Source organism: Lycium barbarum, chromosome 6 (assembly GCF_019175385.1).
Source record: "Lycium barbarum isolate Lr01 chromosome 6, ASM1917538v2, whole genome shotgun sequence".
In the NCBI taxonomy this organism is placed as follows: domain Eukaryota; kingdom Viridiplantae; phylum Streptophyta; class Magnoliopsida; order Solanales; family Solanaceae; genus Lycium; species Lycium barbarum.
Genome location: NC_083342.1, coordinates 121,020,037 through 121,042,387, shown reverse-complemented (window position 1 = coordinate 121,042,387; position 22,351 = coordinate 121,020,037). Strand labels below are relative to the sequence as shown.

The 22,351-nt window shown below is 36.5% G+C and overlaps 2 protein-coding genes across 5 annotated transcripts; both read left to right on the top strand.

Moving 5' to 3' along the window:
* Positions 1–1,520: 1,520 nt before the first annotated feature.
* LOC132645988 (uncharacterized) lies at positions 1,521–3,858 on the top strand. 4 transcript variants are annotated; one of them, XM_060363289.1, is made up of 3 exons: positions 1,521–1,676; positions 1,829–2,164; positions 3,402–3,858. In XM_060363289.1, the coding sequence occupies exons 1-3, from the start codon at positions 1,625–1,627 to the stop codon at positions 3,686–3,688; spliced, it is 675 nt and encodes a 224-aa protein (XP_060219272.1). In that variant the 5' UTR covers positions 1,521–1,624; the 3' UTR covers positions 3,689–3,858. The 4 variants fall into 4 exon arrangements, with proteins under 4 accessions (XP_060219272.1, XP_060219270.1, XP_060219271.1 ...); XM_060363287.1 differs by having other exon boundaries at positions 3,396–3,858; XM_060363288.1 differs by having other exon boundaries at positions 1,829–2,167.
* Positions 3,859–15,832: 11,974 nt separating this feature from the next.
* On the top strand, positions 15,833–22,215 carry LOC132645987 (uncharacterized). Its single transcript, XM_060363285.1, has 3 exons — positions 15,833–16,419; positions 18,441–18,673; positions 21,847–22,215. Exons 1-3 carry the CDS (start codon positions 15,955–15,957, stop codon positions 22,091–22,093), a joined length of 945 nt encoding a protein of 314 aa, XP_060219268.1. The 5' UTR covers positions 15,833–15,954; the 3' UTR covers positions 22,094–22,215.
* Positions 22,216–22,351: the final 136 nt, after the last annotated feature.

Here is a 22,351-nt window from a genome sequence, read left to right as displayed (position 1 = left end):
GGCAAAGGGGGGCATTTTATTGAAAGCAACATAGCAAAAGCGCATCTGGAGAGGGGGAACTTAAGGCCTGACCTCCTCAGAATCTATGGAAGCTTAGCATTCCACATTTCCACTCTTGAACAAAAGAGACTTTAGAGTCCGAAGGTCAGCTGTAAACTCCCAAAGCCAAAATCTTCGGATTGACTTATTTTAGGTGTTTTTAAGTCAAAATAGTTTTTAAGCACTTTTATAGTGTTTGATAAGATAAAAAAAATGCTTTTAAGCACTAACAAAAAAAATAAGCCAAAAATCATAAGTGAGGATGCTCAACTTATGGCTTATGCTTATAAGCCATAAGCATAAGTTATAGGTCTATCCAAACATGCAATAAATCATATTAGTCATTTCGGATTGTTCCGTTTTATCTAGTTTTAACCTCAAATCATATTAAATCTATATAACACATTCTATCAAAGATTCCTCCCTTATTGTTGAAAAGAGGATCTAAGATTTAAACTTGATGGATCTGTCTTTAAGGTTCTTAATACTGAGCTTGTTGTACATTTAAAATTACTATGGATTTATTGGATTTAACATTTTTTGAAAGATTAGAGCATTTTCACATATATATTGCCTTAAGATGAACCTGTTGCGTAAGAGCTGCATCAGTTGCATTATAACGTTTGAAACTGGTTCTTCATTCACCTTTTGATGATTTTGTCCCGTCTCTTCCCAATACTCATCTAGTGAGAAAGATAGATTCTTAAGCAAACGATGAATAGAAATTTGGGTGTCTTGTGCTTACTGATGAGGGCCAAAACTAAGGTTTGCTGAAGGTTATCTTCTTCCTAAAACAACTCTTTCACCCGAACAAAATAAATGTGAAATGATTACGTACAATCCACCGCACATTAAATCCCAAATTCCGCTGCAGAACGCTTATCAGCCAAATATTGGCACTACTCGAAATGACGAAAGGAGTTTATTATAGTTCAGCATTAATGCAAACAACAAGAGAAGAAATTTTAAACTTACTAAAATTAGAAGAGACAAACTTCGAACTTGTCTGTTTCTTGTGTACAGACAAATTAAACGTAAGCTGTTTTCTGTTTACAGCTCCACCTAGTACAAGGACAAACTGCCAGCAAGGATCGGTGTTACGGTTTGGTTATCTTGAAGCAAACGTAGGCTCTAGCTAAGCTCCTCTTTGTACTTTCCATAGACAAAGACAATCTGCCAGCAAGGTTTCATGCAATTTTCACTCGAGGCTTTAATGTCACACTACCTAAACTGTGAATTAAAATTTAAACAATGCAGTGAACTCATTACATGACAAGAACTTGTTACCTTTGCTTTTGGGCACGGTCACATCTAAGGTGAATCTCTCCTGATTATTTAGAAAAGCAGTTGACAACAAGTTCTCCCTTCCAATTTATCTTGACCTTCTGCCCTAAAAAAGAGTTTATTTTGACCTCCTGGGCCAAAAATAAATAGTTTATTTTGACGGACATCGGCCCCACACCATTTGGGGGAACAATTGTCCTAGCAGCACTATATAAAATCTCACCTTCCACAATTATATTCCGCCCATTGCAAACACACTTCACTTTCTCTTCCTTCATCAAATCTTTATTTTGAAATCAACATGAAGTTCATACTCTTCCTTGCTTTATTCTTGTTCCTCCAAAGAGCTCTTGGTAATACAATTGATATATCTCCAAAACCAAAAACAAATAAAGGCCCTACTTTAATTTCTTCTTCATCCTTAATTAATATTAATAACTTTAGTAGTGTTTCAAGTTGTAACCTCTTTAATTTTTTGCCTTCTTTGTTTCGAGTTATTTTTCAGGTGATCTGATATGCGAGGAATTACCAGTGGAAATGTGTACGCTTTCAATTGATTCAAGTGGAAAGAGGTGTGTTCTGGAGAGTACCACGTCTGGTGAAGAAGGAAAGTTTGAAATGCAGTGCCAGACTTCAGAAGTGTTTGCAAGTAACAAAAGGTTGCAGGAATATATAGAGACAGATGAATGTGTTGGTGCATGTGGGGTTGATAGACAATCTCTTGGGTTGTCTTCAGACTCACTTCTTGATTCTAAATTCATTTCCAAGCTCTGTTCACATCAGTGTTACAACAACTGTCCCAACATTGTTGATCTTTACTCCAATTTGGCTTCTGCAGAAGGTGGTAATAACCTTGCTCTTCATTTTTCATGCTTGTTAGTTCTATGGAAAATTTTCATTTTATGACTTCTATACATTGATGATGTTAAAAAAATACATTATTAGGTGATCTAAAAGATATCTATATGTTTAATTACACTGATTATGTAAAAATTATTTACAAGATATTCTAGACAAGTTACTTAATAAATTTCGGTCTTTAACAACTCTAAATTTATCATTTATGTGCTTAAGAGACAATTGGTTGTATGCATTGCATGCTTGTCAGCTTGTGCCACCGATATACTTTCACCTTCTTTTATTTTGTAGTTTCTCATTATTAATCTTTATTTGTTGTATAATGAATGATTTGCATCAGTCGTTATGTTGATTTCAGGAGAAAAACTAGTAGGCATTTGACAATAATTGGTTGAAGTCCAAAAATGGATATTTAATTCCAAATGTGGTTGGATATGAATTTTGTTAGATCAAAAGTTTAAATTTTTGGAGTAAAATTCATTTTCACTTGAAAATACTTCATCAAACGATATTTTTTTAAAAAAATTCAATTGAAATTCAATTATATAAGTATTTTAGTCATATTTGAACTTGTAAAGTCATTATTTGCAAGTGAAGACTTGACTGTGAAGTTATGACGCAACAACCTATAGGGACTTTTCTTTTGTTATTCTCCTCGTACCGTTTATCTTTTTAGTAAATACTCTTTTAAGTCTTGTCAGTACTTACATTCGTCACATTTCTGATTTTTGTAGCTGATACAATTTATATATTCACAATATGCCATTATAATTAGAGCACATTAGGATGTATTCACTCGGCAAATTGCTTTCTCCTTTCTCTAATTTGACAACACTAGACTTGGCCACTTTCTTCAGTTTTATTTGCACAAAGCATCCCATGCGTTAGTAGAGTCTGGAAAAGGGTAGACAGCATGGGCGGAGCCACCTTAGGCGAAGGGTGGTCAGGTGCACACCCTTCGCCGGAAAATTACACGGTATACATAGGTTAAATGTTCGCTATTATGAGTATATATTCGATTTTGCACACTCTTAACACAAGTGAGAAGAAAATTTGCATACTCTTAGCCTAATTCCTGGCTCCGCCATTGGTAGACCACCTACCCCTAATGCAAGTATTAGTGGCTGCTTCCATTATTTCATACTCCAGTTTATATCATATCATACATTAGTGTAGCCCCAAGCGTTAGATTTTGTTATCCTAAAATGAAATAGGTGCAGGGGTATCATTGCCAGAAATGTGCTCGTCGCAGAAAACTGGTCTAGGCCGGGGAACTTCTAAGCTTCTAAGTTCAGGTGCTGCTGCTCCTGGCGGTTATGGTGGTGGTCAAGTTTCTGCTGCAGCTCCTTCTCAAGATGCTGCAGCTCCCTCTCAAAATAATGCAGCTCCTGTCGGTTATGGTGGTGGTCAAGATGCTGCAGCTCCTCAAAAAGCTGAAGCTCCTCCTCCTCAAAATGCTGAAGCTCCTTCTCAAGATGCTGCAGCTCCCCCTCCTTCTCAATATTGAGTTGGTTAAATTGTAGTGCTCTTCCTAATAAATGTGTACAACACTCGCACACGTTCTATATGCCAACATCTATCACAATTGTCACTTTTAATGATTTGATGGATAAATTAATCACTTGTATTAAATAGAGTCACTTGTGCAATATGGGATATATAGTTGGTGTTTATGTACTTCCCTCAGTTCAATATATGAAGCATAATAATACTAGCCCCAGTAAATCCAATATGGAATAAAAGAAACAAACTATTACGTACTGCTGACCCCTTAATTTGTTTTTTTAACTTGATCCCTTGATTTGTTTGGACCTAAGCTGTTTGTCGTTATAAGTAAATCATAAGCTCAATCTAGTAATAACAAATTTAGAAATACATAAGAATTAAGATGACGCACTATTCCAACAAATCTTTAACTTTGATGCCAATTATTATGATGATGTCACATTTTAGAAAAAGATAAAGATTGTAAGAAAAAATCTAAAACTCTTAGAAAAAGTAACCTTATATTTAAGTACTGCTCCCTCCATCTCAATGTATATAGTGTATTTGTATAACATCCGTATTTAACTAAAGGCAAAGTGGTTATAGTCTTAAAACTTTGAATGAAAAGTAGGGGTTTCAAAGTCTATGGGCCGAAGCCCACCAAAGTGATATAAGCTACGTCATTTTTTTGCACGGATTGCCCTTCTTTTGGGGTGGTCTTTAAATTTTGCCCCTCATATTTGTGTTCTTTAAATTTTGCCCTTCGCTTGGATACCTGAGGTTCTGGGTTCGAAACCCCGCTCAGGCATATAAAAAAATAATTTCGCAAGGCAGGGCTGGGGGGAGTGTATGCCGGATCCGGCATACAATCGTTAAGGAAAAACTAAAGTTATGCCGGAAGGGACAAACTTTGCCTTGAGACATATATTTTTATTTTTTATTTTTACTTTTCAAGGCAAACTTTTAATTATCCCTTAAGGAAAAGTTCCGCCTTATGGGGCATACTTTTAGTTATGCCTTAACTAAAAGTGTGCCCCACAAAATATAACTAAAAGTATGCCTCATCAAGCGGAACTTTTCCTTAAGGCATAACTAAAAGTTTGCCTTAAGGAAAAATTCTGCCTTATGAGGCATACTTTTGGTTATGCCTTAATTAAAAGTCTGCCCCATAAGGCATAGTTCCTTAAGGAAAAGTTTTGCCCCATAAGACATAACTAAACTATGCCTTGAGGAAAGTTATGCCCCCTCCAGCATAACTTTAGTTTTTCCTCAAGGACTTTATGCCGGATCCGGCATATAATCCTTAAGGAAAAACTAAAGTTATGCCGGAGGGGGCAGACTCCGGCATATAATCCTTAAGGAAAAACTAAAGTTATGCCGGAGGGGGCAGACTTTGCCTTGAGACATATATATATATATATATATATATATATATATATATATATATATATATATATATATATATATATATATTTTACTTTTCAAGGCAAACTTTTAATTATGCCTTAAGGAAAAGTTCCGCCTTATGGGACATACTTTTAGTTATGCCTTAACTAAAAGTGTACCCCATAAAATATAACTAAAAGTATGCCCCATGAGGCGGAACTTTTCCTTAAGGCATAACTAAAAGTTTGTCTTAAGGAAAAGTTCTGCCTTATGAAGCATACTTTTGGTTATGCCTTAATTAAAAGTCTGTCCCATAAGGCATAATTCATTAAGGAAAAGTTTTGCCCCATAAGGCATAACTAAACTATGCCTTGAGGAAAAGTTATGCCCTCTCCGGCATAACTTTAGTTTTTCCTTAAGGACTTTATGCCGGATCTAACATACACTCCCTCTAGCCCTGCTTTGCGAAATTATTTGTTTATTTTATGCCTGAGCGGGGGTTTGAACCCAGAACCTCAGGTATCCAAGCTAAAGGCAAAACTTAAAGACCACAAATATGAGGGGCAAAATTTAAAGACCGCAAATATGAGGGGCAAAATTTAAAGACCACCCAAAAGAAGCCCAAGCTACGTTAAGGGATCCTGATGAGAAGCTTAGTTCTAAAGAAACAGAAGGTTGCACGCAACAACCAAACTTTGCAAAGAAAGACCTCCAAATCAATTTTCAACTCCTATTAAAACCCTTGGTATCCATTTGAACTTGAACCACCACTATCAAAACTCAAAGGTAACAATATAATTTATAGATGAATTTGGGTTAACTGGTGTTTAGTAACTTGAGCATAGTCAGAATTTAAGTAGTAGTTTTTTTATAATTGGGAACTTTGATATTGAGCTGACCCCTATTTGTATATTTTTACAATGTAAAATGTTCTTATCATAGGTCAATAGTTATTGGATTTTGCTTACGGAAAAGGGCCAAATATACCCTTGTACTATCGAAAAAGGGCCAAATATACCCCTCGTTATACTTTGAGTTTAAATATACTCCTACTGTTATACTTTGGACACAAATATACCCCTCCACAATTAAAGTTGACCAATATGGACTTTCAATCCCGCGTGGCATTAATATTCTAATGAGGCGGATGCCACATGGCATGCCACCTCACTGACCACACACAATGTTACTCCCCACCCCCACGCCCACCCCCTCTTCCATATACCATTTCATAACCACCGGATCGGAGACTCCAAGAATATTTGATCCTAAGGGAACCACTGTTTGCTCCGATAATCCAATGGTACGGAATTCAGTGGAGCAGCTCACCGTCCCACTTCCAATCATTTAAATCCCATTCCATAGCTGGACCATAAAACTGGTGAATCATTCCCCCGAACTTAGCCTCCATTTAACCAAACACCTCTATCGCACATAGGCCCTCATGAATTTACATGAGCCAAAAGGTTTCAAGCAAAAATAGAGTCTTCTTCACCAAACAGAAAAACCCAGATGAAAATTGATCTAAAAAGAAGAAAATTATCTCAGAAATAGAGAAAAGATGCCATCTTTTATCTTATATTAGCAGCAATTGAAACTTTAATTCAAAGAGCAGCTCTTAATTAGCGGCAGTGAATAATAGAACCAACAAAATTTTAGCTTACCACATGTCGAAAACACCCTCACGGAGTCATGGTAATGGTGGAGGGGATGAAAATTTTGGTGGTGGAAGAACAAATCGAGGGGAGGAGCAAAATGGATAGGGGCGTTGAATTAAGTTATTATGGAAACCCAAATTTAATTAAGTTTTTTTTATGTTGTTATGGAGTATCTCTTATAACTACTTCCTATCCTGTTTTGGCATTCCTTAGTACATTGGAGGGTACCATTTTGGTCGTTTCCTTTCAAGCGATCACTTTAGAACGATGGTGACGGTGGATCATTCTGAAGTCCCTGCTAATATTTTCCGCATTTCTTAGGATGTTTCGTTTTAGTTTATGGAGAATGGAAAGATCCATATGGAGGTTAGATACACGGATGTGGAAGGGGGTGGGGTGGGGTTGGGGGTGGGTAGTAAAAGGGTTAGTGAGGTGGCATGTCACGTGACATCCACCTCATTAAAATATTAATGCCACGTGGGATTAGAAGTTCACATTGGTCAACTTTAACTGTGGAGGGGTATATTTGTGCTTAAAATATAACGATAGGGGTATATTTGGACCCAAAGTCTAACGAGGGGTATATTTAACCCTTTTCCGATAGTACAGGGGTATATTTGGCCCTTTTCCGTTTTGCTTATTATTACATACAATAAATTTTTAATTAGACTTTCTATTTTATCCACCACTTAAGCCAGGTCAGACTATCATTTTCAGGTTATAACAAATTAATGATAAGTCCAAATTCCAGTGGATTCTATCTTCATTCTTTGTATAACGGCAATTTTATGCTATCATTAAGGAAGACACTATGATTATGAATTGTCTGTTTGAGTTGTTGAAGATTATTAGACAAACTGGTTTCTTTTTTGGGTTGATTAAAGAGGTTTACTGATTATGGGCAAAAAACGGAAATTTTTTGAAGGGAAACTTACTAATCATAAGCCGCCTAATGTTTTTTTTGTCCTTAAGTTTCGATATTAATATAGTTGTTAAGATTAAATTTAGTTCAAAGTGCCCAGTACTTGACCCTTTGTAAAGTAAAGAGCCACCAATGTCCGAATTTTACCAAAACTGTCCCTTTGGGATTGAAATTAAGGATGTTAAGATTGAAATAAAGTTAAGCCACGTTTGTTTTAGTTAACAATTGTGGAAATCCATCGTTTCTTCTTAAAGGTGATATGATCTTTGCCAAACTGAATAGAAATAAGAAAACGACGAGAAATAAATGATATAGCCATGCAGGTGGTCTAGACTCTAAAACAACAAGCAGTTAAGTGGTGTAGTTGTAAGTCATTTAATAAGGTGGGTTGGCGTATGGTGGTTCATTTACTTCCTCTATTATTGGATAGTCCTAACCACAAAATTTCTCTTTTTATTATTTTAGTGATGTGATACGGATGGGAGAGAATAAATACCGATTAGGAAATAATTTTAATATTACACTTTGGAGATCCCACTCCTGATTTTTTCTTAATTATTTTTTGGAATAATGGAGATCACTAGTGAAAATGAGTAAAGGGAAAAAATAACGATTGAAGTTGTTGAAATTTGGTTTCTTATGAATATTTATTAGTACCTATTACGCCATTACATCCTTTAAAGAAGACCAAATGTATAGAGGACGGTCCTCAAAATTAACTACAATTTTTATTATGATATTTCAACTAGGGTCAGTACCTATTGAACACTTGAACCAACAAAAAATATACTTATTGAGGTAGCTCTAGCAAGGAAAAAAGAATCATTTAACTTCGTCAGGCCACGTCATTTAAAAATAACATATTGGAAAAAGTAAAAACGAAACCAAAGGGTTACAATAGAAGAAATTAATTAAGGTGGAGCTCAATAGGAGGACAATATTTACACCTTACGGCGTACGAGTACATATTCATTCTCACTGAATCTATTTTTCAATAAACCACCCCTACCGCCAAAAAAAATGGGGTCCTGGCATTTCATATTATACATATACTATAAAGTCTATTTTTGTCACCACTAGCACAAAATAGTCAAATAATGATGTGGATATATAGGTGATGTGCCTTCGAAGTATGGTTTTTCAATGCAAATCAGCATACACTTAGAAAATGACAGTTAACTTTGACCGTGTGGATATAATTAAGAGCAAAAAGTCTAAAGTAGGACCTCAATTTAACACTTCCACCAGCTAGTGTTAACAAAAGTCAAAATGAGCGCGTGACAATATTAGCCAATAACGACCTTTTATGCGGTCTATTCATGGGAGATACTCTGGTTTCCTCCACAATTTGTATGGCTAACTTGTTGAGGAAAAAAGTATGAAAAACGTGAACTTGGAACGTAACTAACTCTAAGTCTAACCATTAGTTCGTAAAATGAGAATTGTTCAAAATAATATAAAAAAATTAAATTTATATTCCACAAGAAATGTGGGAAAATTTTGCACCAACACATGCCTAGGCCAGCCAACTGAAGCGTGCGCTACTGAAAAAGTAGCGAACTTTATATTGAATTTTCTGTTAGAATCTATCAAAATTGACTTGTCGGAAACGTTTCTGACGGTGTTCTAATAGGAATGTGGTCGGCAACATAATATGGCCCAACATCGAGTAAATAAAGAAGAATTTGGATGGTTTAACTCTAATACTGTAATAATAAAAAATGAATCTTGAATCTAACACAACTCAAAAACATACTCATTAGATGAGAATCGTCTAAGACCATATAACAAAATCAAACTCTCATCCACAACCAATTTGGGACAACTCAATACATATTTGCTTTCCATTGTCAAATTGAAGATACAAATTCCAGCTATAAGCTCAGCAGATAGAAAAAATCCACTACTTCCAACCAAGAAACTAATGGGTGTGGCTCCCTTCCAATTTAATAACATGGATTATAACCATTTGAGTATCCAACTGAAACGTACAATCATGCATTATGTCACGTTTTAATACATAACATTTCAACCAAAAATAAAATAAAATATATATATATATATATATATATATATATATATATATATAGGTCCTTTAGTAGGGCTATCAATTACTACTACTTTTTCAGTTCCATTTTATTTGAATATATTGTATTTCTATAATGAGAAGTTCCAATAGTCTGTACAAATTTCTAGCATGTTTAAAATCATACTCATTAGAAAATATATTTTCTCTGGGTCAATTTGCGTGACACTTTTTCCCTTTTTGTCAGTTCAAAAAAGAGTGACACATTTCTATAGTCAATTATAATTTAACTTAAAATTTTCATTTTACCTTTAATGAGATGATTTATATATTTTAAAATATTCCTTTCATTCTTAAACTTCGTATTCAATATTCAAACACCTGGGTATAAAGTGTTCAGTGGCAACTCTGGTAACTGTCGCGTCGAGTGAAGGGAAATAAATATGAACCTTTCCACTTCCCGGCCACACCTGTTCGAGTCCCCGAAAAGTGGGGGTACTACCTGTATTGGGGAAAATTCGCAGAATACAACTGGATGTATGCCGTAGTGACACCTGTCATGAGTATTAGTCAAATCTAAGTCAGCACTTGATGCCCCTGGAGGTGGTTGAATGTCTCCGAATGCGCCTTAAGATTCATGACTTCGTGGAGTTCGCGAATATGATAAGACGCCGGTTGAAGAGGCCAACAATCAACTGTTACAAGAAGAATTTGTGCCTCCCGACGCGGGACATTAATAAGCATTATTGTCACATTTATTGTCCATCCTTACTATAGCATTCATTTGCAATATTGATGGAGACATGATTCATGGAACGTGTACCCCTGAGTCCTATTTATTCATTGTAAAGGATCCAAGAGATACATACAATTCACACTGGCTCTATTCTCTAGTTTCTTATTTCAATTCAGCTTAGCAATATTGGAACTAACTCAAAGTTTCTCCAAGGCTCAGTCTATTCTAACTCTTGACTTTCAATTACATTTCGTTTATACTAGTTCTTATTGCAAATTATTTTACTATTCTGGTCACTTTGATTCACGTGTCTTTGACCACGTATACAAATTCAACTGTGCTAATTTACGGATAAACATAAATTTGGAGAAGAGAGTAGCATATTTAAAATCACAAATTTAAAATACTTCTTTAAAGTTTAGGGTTTGTTTGGAAAGCCACCTGGTAATTGGAATTGGTGTAATTACTACCCTAATAATTACACAGCCTAGTAATTACACAGTATTGTAATTACAACGACCTGTTTGTTTGTCATAATGTAATTACTGTGTAATTACAAGCGTGCTGTTTCGTTGCACAAGTGTAATTACACGGTTAGTTTAATTTAAAAATAAAACTTAATTATAAAAAATTTAAAATTAATATTTAAAAAATATGCGCCTTTATAAATGATATTAAATTAGCTATTTAATAACACATTTTTTCTTGAAAATATGTTAATTAATAATTATATATTTGTAACTAACATTGTAAAAAATAGTTGATATATAATTTCAAATTAATAATATTTTAATTTTAATTGATTACAACAACAACAACATACCCAGTGAATCCCACAACGTGGGGTCTGGGGAGGGTAGAGTGTACGCAGACCTTACCCCTACCTTAGGTAGGGAGGCTGTTTCCGGAAGACCCTCGGCTCAAGAAAAGGCATATGAAGGGTCAGATACGGGCAAACAAATCAAAGCAATTATGAAAATGAAAGTAAATAAGGCATTATAAACCAACAGATACTCGCAGAAATCAAGAGACAAGAAACTGTAGAGCAATAAAACTACTCGTAAGAAAGGATAAACGCGACTACCTACTAGCCTTCTACCCTAATATGAATCCTCCATACCCTCCTATCTAAGGTCATGTCCTCGGTAAGCAGGAAATGCGCCATGTCCTGTCTAATCACCTCTCCCCCAATACTTCTTTGGCCTATCTCTACCTCTTCTGAAACCGTCGCTAGCCAGCCTCTTGCACCTCTCCGCATCACATGCCCAAACCATCTCAGTCTCGCTTCCCGCATCTTGTCTTCCACTGAGGCTACTCCAACCTTGTCTCGGATGACTTCATTCCTAATCTTATCGCTCCTAGTGTGCCCACACATCCATCGCAGCATTCTCATTTCCGCCACTTTCATCTTCTGAACATGAGATTTCTTGACTGGCCAACACTCCGCCCCAAACAATATAGTTGGTCTAACCACCACTTTGTAGAACTTGCCTTTAAATTTTGGTGGCACCTTCTTGTCACACAACATTCCGGAGGCAAGCCTCCATTTCATCCACCCTGCACCAATACGGTGTGTGACGTCATCATCAATGTCCCCATTTCCTTGTATAATAGACCCAAGGTACTTGAAACTATCTTTCTTCTATATGACCTGGGTGCCAAGCTTCACTTCAACGTCCACCTCATGCACTATATCACTGAACTTGCACTCCAGGTACTCTGTCTTGGTCCTACTCAACTTGAACCCTTTAGACTCCAGAGTTTGTCTCCAAACCTCCAGTTTAGCGTTAACTCCGCTGCAAGACTCGTCAATTAGGACTATGTCATTCGCAAATAACATACACCATGGCACCTCACCTTGAATTTGTTGTGTCAATCCATCCATCACCAAGGAAAATAAAAATAGGCTAAGAGCTGATCCCTGGTGCAACCCCATCACTACTGGGAAGTGCTCTGAGTCTCCTCCCATAGTCCTTACCCTGGTCTTGGCCCCATCATACATGTCTTTGATCGCCCTAATGTACGCCACAGGTACACCTCTAGCCTCCAAGCATATAGAACCTCTCTCGGTACTTTGTCGTATGCCTTTTCTAGGTCGATCAAAGACCCTCTTCCTCTCCCTATACTGCTCCACCAGTCTCCGTATAAGATTAATTTTAATTGATTATAAAACTTAAACGAATACTTTTTTTGTGAGAACATCATGGGATTGGATGTTTGACAAAAAAAAAAGAATATTTATAAATATAATGCCACAACATTATTCAAATGTTTAACAAAAATTCTATCAATTGTAAGTGAAAAATAAACAGCAAGCAATGTGAAATAACAAGTCAATAGTATTAAAAGCAAATAAATTAAAGTAAAAAATATAACCTAAATTCAAAATCTAAAAGAAAAAAATTTAACATAATACTCTTATGTCAAATTCCAACATCACATAAGTAAGTTCCAACGTAACATAAGTAAATACTCCTATAATTCAAAAGAAAGGAAAAATATAAGTCTATAACCACATTCATAATGAAATTCTACTCTAATAACATCACTCATTATATGTCAAGTTGTTAATGACTCATTCTTTCTAATATTAAGAGATGTAGTCTCAAAAATTAGAATAATAACACGGTCATGCTAAATGAATAAAAAAAAAAAAATACGAGCAATTACATGGAACCACAAAGAAGTAAAGGTTGGGAATGAGAAGAAAGGAAATAAAATATAAATAATATAAAAATAAAAATACTTAAAAAGTAAAATAAAAATACTTAAAAAGTAAAATAAAAAATAAATTAATTAAAATTAAAAAAATAAAAATAATATAAATTAAAAATAAATTAAAAAATAAAATAAATTAAAATAAATTAAAAAAGAAATAAACTAAAAAGTAACTCTATAATTACAGGGGGTAATTACACCCAATTTTCAGTCCCCCCCCCCCCTCCTCTAGAATTGGAGAGTGTAATTACACCCTCCAATTATACTCAATTTCACCTAACTGTGTAATTATCTCATCAAACAAACCGATCAAATTATGTTCCAAACAGGTCCTTAATGTCAAATCAAACTAAGTCAGAACGAATTGGTGGAGAAGTACATAGTATATTCATTACTCTCGATTTCCTACCCCAACTACCCATATCACCAAAAGTGCAAAAAAAATTGGGGTGTTACTAGCCTGGCATTCATATTAATATCATCAAAAATTCCTTCCCAAAATAAAGTACGGGAGTCCATTAGTAGGGTCAATTACTACTGCTCCTTGCCTCCTTCCGTTGTCATCAAAACTTTATCGGAAATATGTCATTCCGACAAGTCAATTTTAGTCGTATTTCACAGAAATTCTATCGGAAATTTGTAATTTTTATTAGTGAATTTATATATATATTTTCTTAATAAAGTTTTTAAAATCATACAAATAGTATTGCATGTTAAGAGCACAAGTTTCAAGAGTATTACTCCCTTCCCATCCGTATTATATGGTGGTTTTAGCTTTATATTTAATCTAAATTAAAAGTTTTTTTTTACATAATCAAGAAGGTATTTATTATTTTTCCTTTCAAATTTATCCTTATTTAGATAAGTGAGTTTTTATATAATCAAAAACCCTTATTAACTAGGTACACTATTTAATTAAGGGTAATTTAGTAAAAACGACTTTTACTTTCTTCGGGTAAGTGAATTCTTAAGGGGTGTAATCAAGTTAAAAACACCATATAATATGGATCGAAAGAATACAACCACACAAATGTTATACTCCTGCGTTCATTTTAACTTGTCTATGTTTGACTTGGTACACCCTTAACAAGTACAACTTTCTAGTACATTTTCATTCTTTAATGACTCAATCTCCATCCTTTGGGGAACAACAACAACAACAACATACCCAGTTGGATCCCACAACGTGAGGTTTGGGGAGGGTAAAGTGTGCGCAGACCTTACCCCCCACCTTGGAAGGTAGGGAGGCTGTTTCCGAAAGACCCTCAGCTCAAAGAAAATAAGGAAAACAAGAGAAACAAAGGAAAAGAGTCAGATACGGACAAGCAAATCAAAACCATGTGAAAATGAGAAATAGCAAGAGCAACGAAGTCATGATAAAATAACAAAGATAGACAAGACCAACACATAGAAGCAGGATAAAAATACTCCTAATACGAGAAAGGAAACCTCGCGGCCCCCCACTAGCCCTCTACCCTGATACTCGACCTCCACCCCCTCCTATCACCGGTCATGTCCTCGGTAAGCTGGAGTAACGCCATGTCCTGCCGAATCACCTCTCCCCAGGCCTTCTTTGGCTTACCCCTCCCTCTCTTCAGGCCCACCACGGCCATCCTCTCACACTTCCTCACTGGCGCATCAGCGCATCTCCACTGCACGTGGCCGAACCACCTCAACCTCCCTTCTCGCATCTTATCCACCACAAGGGCCACACCCACCTTATCCCGAATCACTTCATTCTGAATCCTATCTCTCTTGATATGCCCGCACATCCATCTCAGCTACCTTCATCTTCTGGACATGCGCTTTCTTAACTGGCCAGCATTCCGTCCCATACAACATAGCTGGTCTAACCACCACTTTGTAGAACTTTCTCTTTAGAATAGGCGGCACCTTCTTATCACACAACACCCCCGATGCGAGCTTCCATTTCATCCATCCCGCTCCAATACGATGTGTGACATCATCGTCAATCTCGCCAGTCCCTTGGATAATCGACCCCAGGTACTTGAAACTTTCTTTCTTCGGGATGACCTGAGTATCCAGCTGCACGTCCTCGTCCTCTACTTGACTCCCATTACTGAACTTGCACTCTAAGTACTCTGTCTTAGTCCTGCTCAACTTGAAACCCTTCGACTCTAGAGTCTGTCGCCAAACCTCCAGTCTCCCATTTAAATAAAAAGGGAAAACTTTAGGTTTCTTACCCCAACTACCTTGCGGCTAGCACAAAAGGAAAAATGTTGGGGTGTTACTAGGCACTAGCGTGGCATTCATATATCATACATAAGTCATAGTAACACATAGTAATTCATAAGCTCTTCACAAAAAAATACATTACATTTAGCCCCTTAGGTATTAGTGTCCACCACTGGTCTCCGTCTTTAAATTTACTCTGTTCAATGTACGTGGTACCTTTTGAATTCTGAATCTCAATTTTTAAATTTCAATCGTGAGTTTGAATATGAAACTTTTAAATTTTGTGAAATAAATTTACATATTTGAAGCTACATTTAAACAACTATAAATGGCAATAATTGATAATTTAAAATGTTTAAAAAATAAGTAAAATGATCGCGGTCAAATAATTTATTTGACTCTCGAAATTCAAAAAGTGCATATGAAAAGAGTAGTCTATAGTCAGGGCCCTCGTTTCCAATGCACCATTATTAAGTCGGATTCAGATCCATGAATACTATTATGGCAGCCGCATTTACTCTCGTCGGTCACCATCCCTTTCCCATTTTTCTTTTCATATAACTACCCTATAAATATACACATGATATACTATAACCTTCCATATAACAAAGCAACTATCTCGTGAACAAGAGAGAAAGAGAGAGAGATGGAGGGCATCGAACACAAAACATTCAACGTTAATGGCATCAACATGCACATAGCTGAAAAGGGTCAAGGCCCCGTAGTTCTCTTCCTCCACGGCTTCCCCGAACTCTGGTACACGTGGCGCCACCAGTTGGTAGCCTTCGCAGACTTAGGCTACCGTGCGGTGGCGCCCGATTTACGAGGCTACGGTGACACTGATGCACCTACTGAAGTAACTAGCTACACGTACTTTCATGTAGTGGGGGATTTGGTAGCGCTTATAGAGTCTTTAGGAGTAGAGAGTGTGTTCCTTGTGGCTCATGATTGGGGTGCTATGCTAGGTTGGTACTTGTGTTTGTTCAGGCCTGATTTGGTGAAAGCATATGTTTGTCTCTCTGTGCCTTTTAGGCCAAGGCATCCTAAAATGAAGCCTATTCCTACCATGAGAGCTTTCTTTGGAGATGATTACTACATGTGCAGATTCCAGGTATGTACTTGATTGATAGAAAATATACTCCCTCCGTCTCAAAAAGATTGTCCTCTTTTGACTTGGCACAAAGTTTAAGAAATAAAAAAAAACTTTTGAAATGTGTGGTCCAAACAAGGCTTAGATATTTATGTGGCTGTAAATCATCTCATAAAATTAAATTATTTCTAAATATAAAAAAAAATAAAAAAAATTAGAACAGACTAAAAAAGAAAAGAGCATAATTTTTTTGGTACAGAAGGTATATTATCAAGATTATCTTGAACTTGCATGTATGATCAATCTATTGGCGTTGTAGATTAATTAGTGCATACAGTCACAGAGCCATAATAAATTCAAGGATGATCAGTCAGCCAGGGTCTATCGATCCCACCTGTGGGATTACACTGTCTCTATGTTGTTACGTTGCTTTTATCAGTATAGTTGATATACTGTATTATATATTTTTCTTCTACATATATAGTATAAGATTTTGAATACCCTAGACAATATTTGTGGTTACAATTTTGTTTAATCCATTCGAAGAGATCATTCCGGGTTGTGCATTAAAATTTAAAGTATTCAGCGCGATTGTTTTCTTAGATATAAGTTATTTTCTTAGTTATATTAAAATTTACAGTGCTAAGAGCAATTGTTAAGAATTACAGTATTTGACGCGATTATTTTAAAGTATTTGTCTTATTTTTATTAATATCACTAATCATGTTTCGTTATTTTTATTACTAGTTCTTATAAATAAATAAATAAAAAAAGACAGTTCGGTGCACTAAACTCCCGCTATTATCTTACCTTTGATCTTATGGTCACATGACAACAACTCTTTTCATTAGTTTTCTAAGCACACCCCTTTTTCTAAAGAAAATGTCTTGTTAAAACCACTTTATTCAGAAAAGGTTTTTTAATCTCTTATTTTCTTTCAAAGCAAGCAAACAAGAAAACGAAAGGAACATTCAAACTGGCTTTGGTACTCCTTTTAGCTTCTAGATGCTTAAGCTTTTCAAAGTACTGAAAACAAAAGGGATTGCATAAATAAACAAGTACTCATAAATTGACCCCTTGTTCTTCAGCTAGAGGGCAATAGATCTAAAAGTCCTTGTTACACATAGAAGTTAAAGTTGGCACTATTATTGTCAACTTGTCCATCCAATTAATACAGTCCTATCTACTTTTGCCCTTACTGGATCAAAATGGGTCCAATAATACTAGCGGAGCACTAGCATAGAATTTAAGAATGCTAGTATAGTGGTATTTAATGATGTAGCGTGCAAGTGTCCGGATAATTTATTAGTTTAGTTCGTTAAAACACATCCATCCAAAAAGAGAGGAAAATTAGTAAAAACTCAAAAGGACAATTTACTCGAAAACGTATTATTCTACTATACATATGGTTAAAGGTAGAATTGGATAACTCAATAATATGTTTTCAGTAAATAGTTTGAATGTTTGATCGTCGGTAGTAACATGCTCTCTTTTGGGGTTTCCTTGTGCCTAGGTGTGCTTATACCTACGAGGACAAGACCTTTTCTGATAAAATTTAAATCTCTACAGCAGCTACTGCTTCTTCTTTTTTTTGCCTCGGGTTTGGTTTTGCATGACTTTAGCCAAACTGATGGCTGGTTCAATAAATGCTGTTCTGCCGGAATGGTGTTCCACTACACCAACTCATTATGAAATCTTGGCAGGGGCGTATTTAAGTGCTAAAATTGGGCACGTGAACACATAATTAGGTATTTTCAGATGCCTCCATATCTTGGTATTAGTGTTTGGTTGGGACGGTTGAAAGACCTAGAGACATTAAAGGTGCCAAATTAAAAGGAATTTAAATTATATACAGTGTAATGACTCATTGCCATTTATTCTATCAATCAATACTGGTACTAAATAGAGGTATTTGTGATTATAAAAATGATCTGATTTTACTTCATCAGTAATAGAAGTTACACTTTATAAAAATTGCTACATTCTTGGTCTAAGGTTGGCTTGAATATCTCTGTTTATTTAATGTGACCTTATTTTTATAGGACCCAGGCATGGAAGATGAGATAGCCAAATACGGGAGTGAAGCAGCGCTGAAAAAGATACTGACAGATAGAAAACCAGGACCGCCTTGCTTGCCCAAGGAGAACCCCTTTGGCATTTCCCAAGATGCTAAGCTACCTGTATGGCTTTCTCAACAAGACCTCAAGTACTACTCCTCCAAATTTGACCAAAAGGGCTTCACTGGAGGATTAAACTACTACCGCACACTCGATTTGTACGTTCCTATTACCCCTAAATATGTTATAATTTCTAAGAATTTGAATTTGATTCCCATGACATAATATCTTTTTGCTTGATAAAAGCGTCTAAGAATTGCCCCCTATGAGCTTTGGTCACATTGCCTGTCCCAAGTCTAGATAAAGAAGGTGGGTTGTGGTAGGCTAGCATCTAGTGTAAAGCTTGTCAACTAATGATTAGTTAAGTCATCTAAAAGATAGTACATTACTAGCTTTCATTAGTAAGTGGGATTAGAAACATAAAAATGAGATATGCAAGTACAACAGATTATATATGTAATAATATTATGTGTAGTATAGAAATTAGTTACATTGTTATCGGTATGATATGCTGTCACACCCCAAATCTGGAGTGACGTGACCGGCACTCGATGCCCGCCTAGGCCCTAGCGAACCACTCTAAATCCGCAACTCTGGGAGTAACCCCCAACTTAAACCAATAAGGCCTACCTGCACACAAACAATACCGACAAGCCGGCGAGGCTGTAATCTCATATATATATATATATATATATATATATATATATATATATATATATATATATATATTGACCATCATTTCTGAACTGAGCACACACCCAAACATAAATACACAATTGAGCAAGCCAACGAGGCTGCCATGTTTGCTGTACAACAAAATGAGAGCCGACAAGGCTGCATAACATCCCCAACAACGTACAACTATCCAAAGACCTCTAGGAAACATGAGTCGTAGAAAGGACAGGACATAGCCCCGTCATATCCGTATATACATGTCAAAATAGAATACCACGACGGGACTGCAGCTCCGGGCCAAGTGGAGCGCACTGACTGCGGCTGAGTGGAAGGCCTACTGAGCTAGATCATCTGTCCGACTACCTGAACCTGCGGGCATGAACGCAGCACCCCCAAGCAAAAGGGACGTCAGTACGAAACAATGTACTGAGTATGTAAGGCAAGATAACAACTGAAATAAAATAACAAATTGCACTCTGGATATCTCAAGAAAGCATCTGGAGGTACTCTACCTAGGTTGCCTCTCATCTGAGGCAAGATAACATAATTCTATAGATATAACTCCGTGACTCAAAGGTCAAGCATAGATAACTCCATAACTGATAGGTCAGGTATAATCAACTCCATGACTCGTAGGCCAGGTATAATCAACTCCATGACTCGTAGGTCAGGTATAAGCAACTCCATGACCCGTAGGTCAGGTATAATCAACTTCATGACCCGTAGGTCAAGTAACAACTCCATGACCCGTAGGTCAGGTATAATTAACTCCGTGACCCGTAGGTCAGTTAACAATTCCATAACCCGTTGGTCAGGTATGATCAACTCCACGGCTCATAGGCCAGGCATATACAAACATGTAATGATAACTTAAAGGAAACATAATAGCCTGTAAACAACATGTACACTAGTTATTCCTTTTGTCATTCTATCATCTTATATAACCCAACTATTTGTATACCTGCCCTTAACTGGAGAGAATTATTACACTGGGGTTATGGTAACCTGAGTATAATCTTCATGAATAGCACATCCTGGTGCGAATAGTCAAAGGTGGCTCAATAGTAGGAATCATGCCAAAGAAAAGAAAGAACAACCTTAACAGACCTTTCAGCCTCCTTAGCCACTCAACGTTTATCCTTCCAACCTTGTAAATATACATATAAACCATTCATACTATGGTTAGGGTCAATGTCATACGCTTATCTTAAGCCTTCAATTTAATTCCGTTTAGAATCTGCCGAAATTCAGGCAGCATCTCCCCTGTTTATACTACCTTCAAAAGACCACTAAGGGTCATCAAACAGCCCAACAACAACAACAGCAATCAACAATAGCAACAAATACAACATAATCCAATATAACCCTCTTTGATTACTTTAAGAATCATATTGAGCGGCAAGCTCGTTTAACGAATAGAAAACGTCATTCAAACCCAACTCTCATTTCATGATTAAGTCCACACCCTTCATAACAATACACATATAATTACCCTATCATATTTAGCTCAAAATATCCTTAAATGTATTCCAAAACAATCCATACTCCTACGCCTCCTCCTTTACTTTCTATTCGTAGATTTTATACATTTTCTTCTCCATTTTTCCCACTAACACATGAATAATCCCAATAATCATAGTGATCATATATTCAGGTTATAATCCACAATTTGTAGCCATTAGAAGTCATATTTAAACATTCAAAACAACCCCTAGAAAACAGTGGCTTAACTTATTTCGATGTAATCTTGCGGTGTTTAGCCTCAAACAACTTTATCAACATCAATTTAAGCTAACACACGACCAACGGGGTGTTATACATACCTTAAGCAGTACATACAACCCAAGAATCACAGCTGCATTAGTTCCACTTTACCCTCAATCACTAGGCAACACCATAGGTTTGCTACCCTTGTAGTCTCTAACTTTCTGAACGGAAGATTGGGTTGTTTTCACTTGATTTGAGGTGAAATTTCATGGGTGGAGGTTGGGGAAATATTCTAGAGGGTTGGGGAATGTTTTAGAGATGTTGGATGAAAAAAATAAGGGTAAAACCCCTTTTCTAGAGCTCTAGAGTCAGTTCGGGTACTGTAGCAGTGCGCACTGTAGCGCGCGTTTCTGCTCTGTCAGCCTAAATTACAACGTCCATAATTCCCTACTTCGATGTCGTATAGATGAGCAGTTTGTTGTGTTGGAAACTAGACTCGACTAACTTCATTTGAGGCTTTTGAAGCACCTTAAAACTCCTAATATACTAGGAGATATACCCCTCCAAATTTGACTAAAAATCTGTCCAAAATTCTGCCAACTTTTTTCAAATTTTTGACAAATTTATTTTCTTCGATGTGCTCTGTCCCGGAATCTTTCAAAACTCCCCCTACATGATATTTATCATTTATTATACTTTATAATGGTCACGTCCTTGTGTTTCAAGGTTGTCCTTCCGGTCACGACTTACGAGATCGTAATTCATCCTTTACTTTATTGTTATGTACTTCTCATGGCTTGTACCTTCCAAAACTTCATGGGACATCTCCGATACTCCATTAATACGGTGAAGTACGTAGCATGCTCATGCTCTGAAAGTGCGAGGTGTGACATATGCCAAATCCGTTCTCCATTTACGCTGCTTAATTACATTGTTGAATTATTGGCAGGAACTGGGAGCTTACAGCTCCGTGGACGGGGGTAAAAGTGATGGTGCCGGTGAAATTCGTGGTAGGTGAAATGGACATGATGTATACAACACCAGGAATGAAAGAGTATGTGCATGGAGGAGCTTTCAAGAAGGATGTGCCGATGCTGGGGGATGTTGTTGTGATTAAAGGAGCTGCCCATTTCATTAATCAAGAAAGAGCTCAAGAGACTAACTCTCATATTCATGACTTCATCAAAAAGTTCTGATCGAGCTGGTTGTTTAATAAAGATGTTCTGCTTTACTGAATTGGCTTAATGTGGTTTGGTATCGTTAATTTGAACGAGTCTGCATGTTTGAAAGTTTATAAGGCGCTATCAGTTCTAGTTCATTCTGTTTTAGCTATCTTAAATTGCAGCTGAATTGTTATGCATGCAGAGTATCTGTAAAAGCCCCAAGTGAATTAGAGGTGCCGCCCCCCCCCCCCCCCCCCCCCTCTCCAATCCTAAAATCATGTGATGCCCACA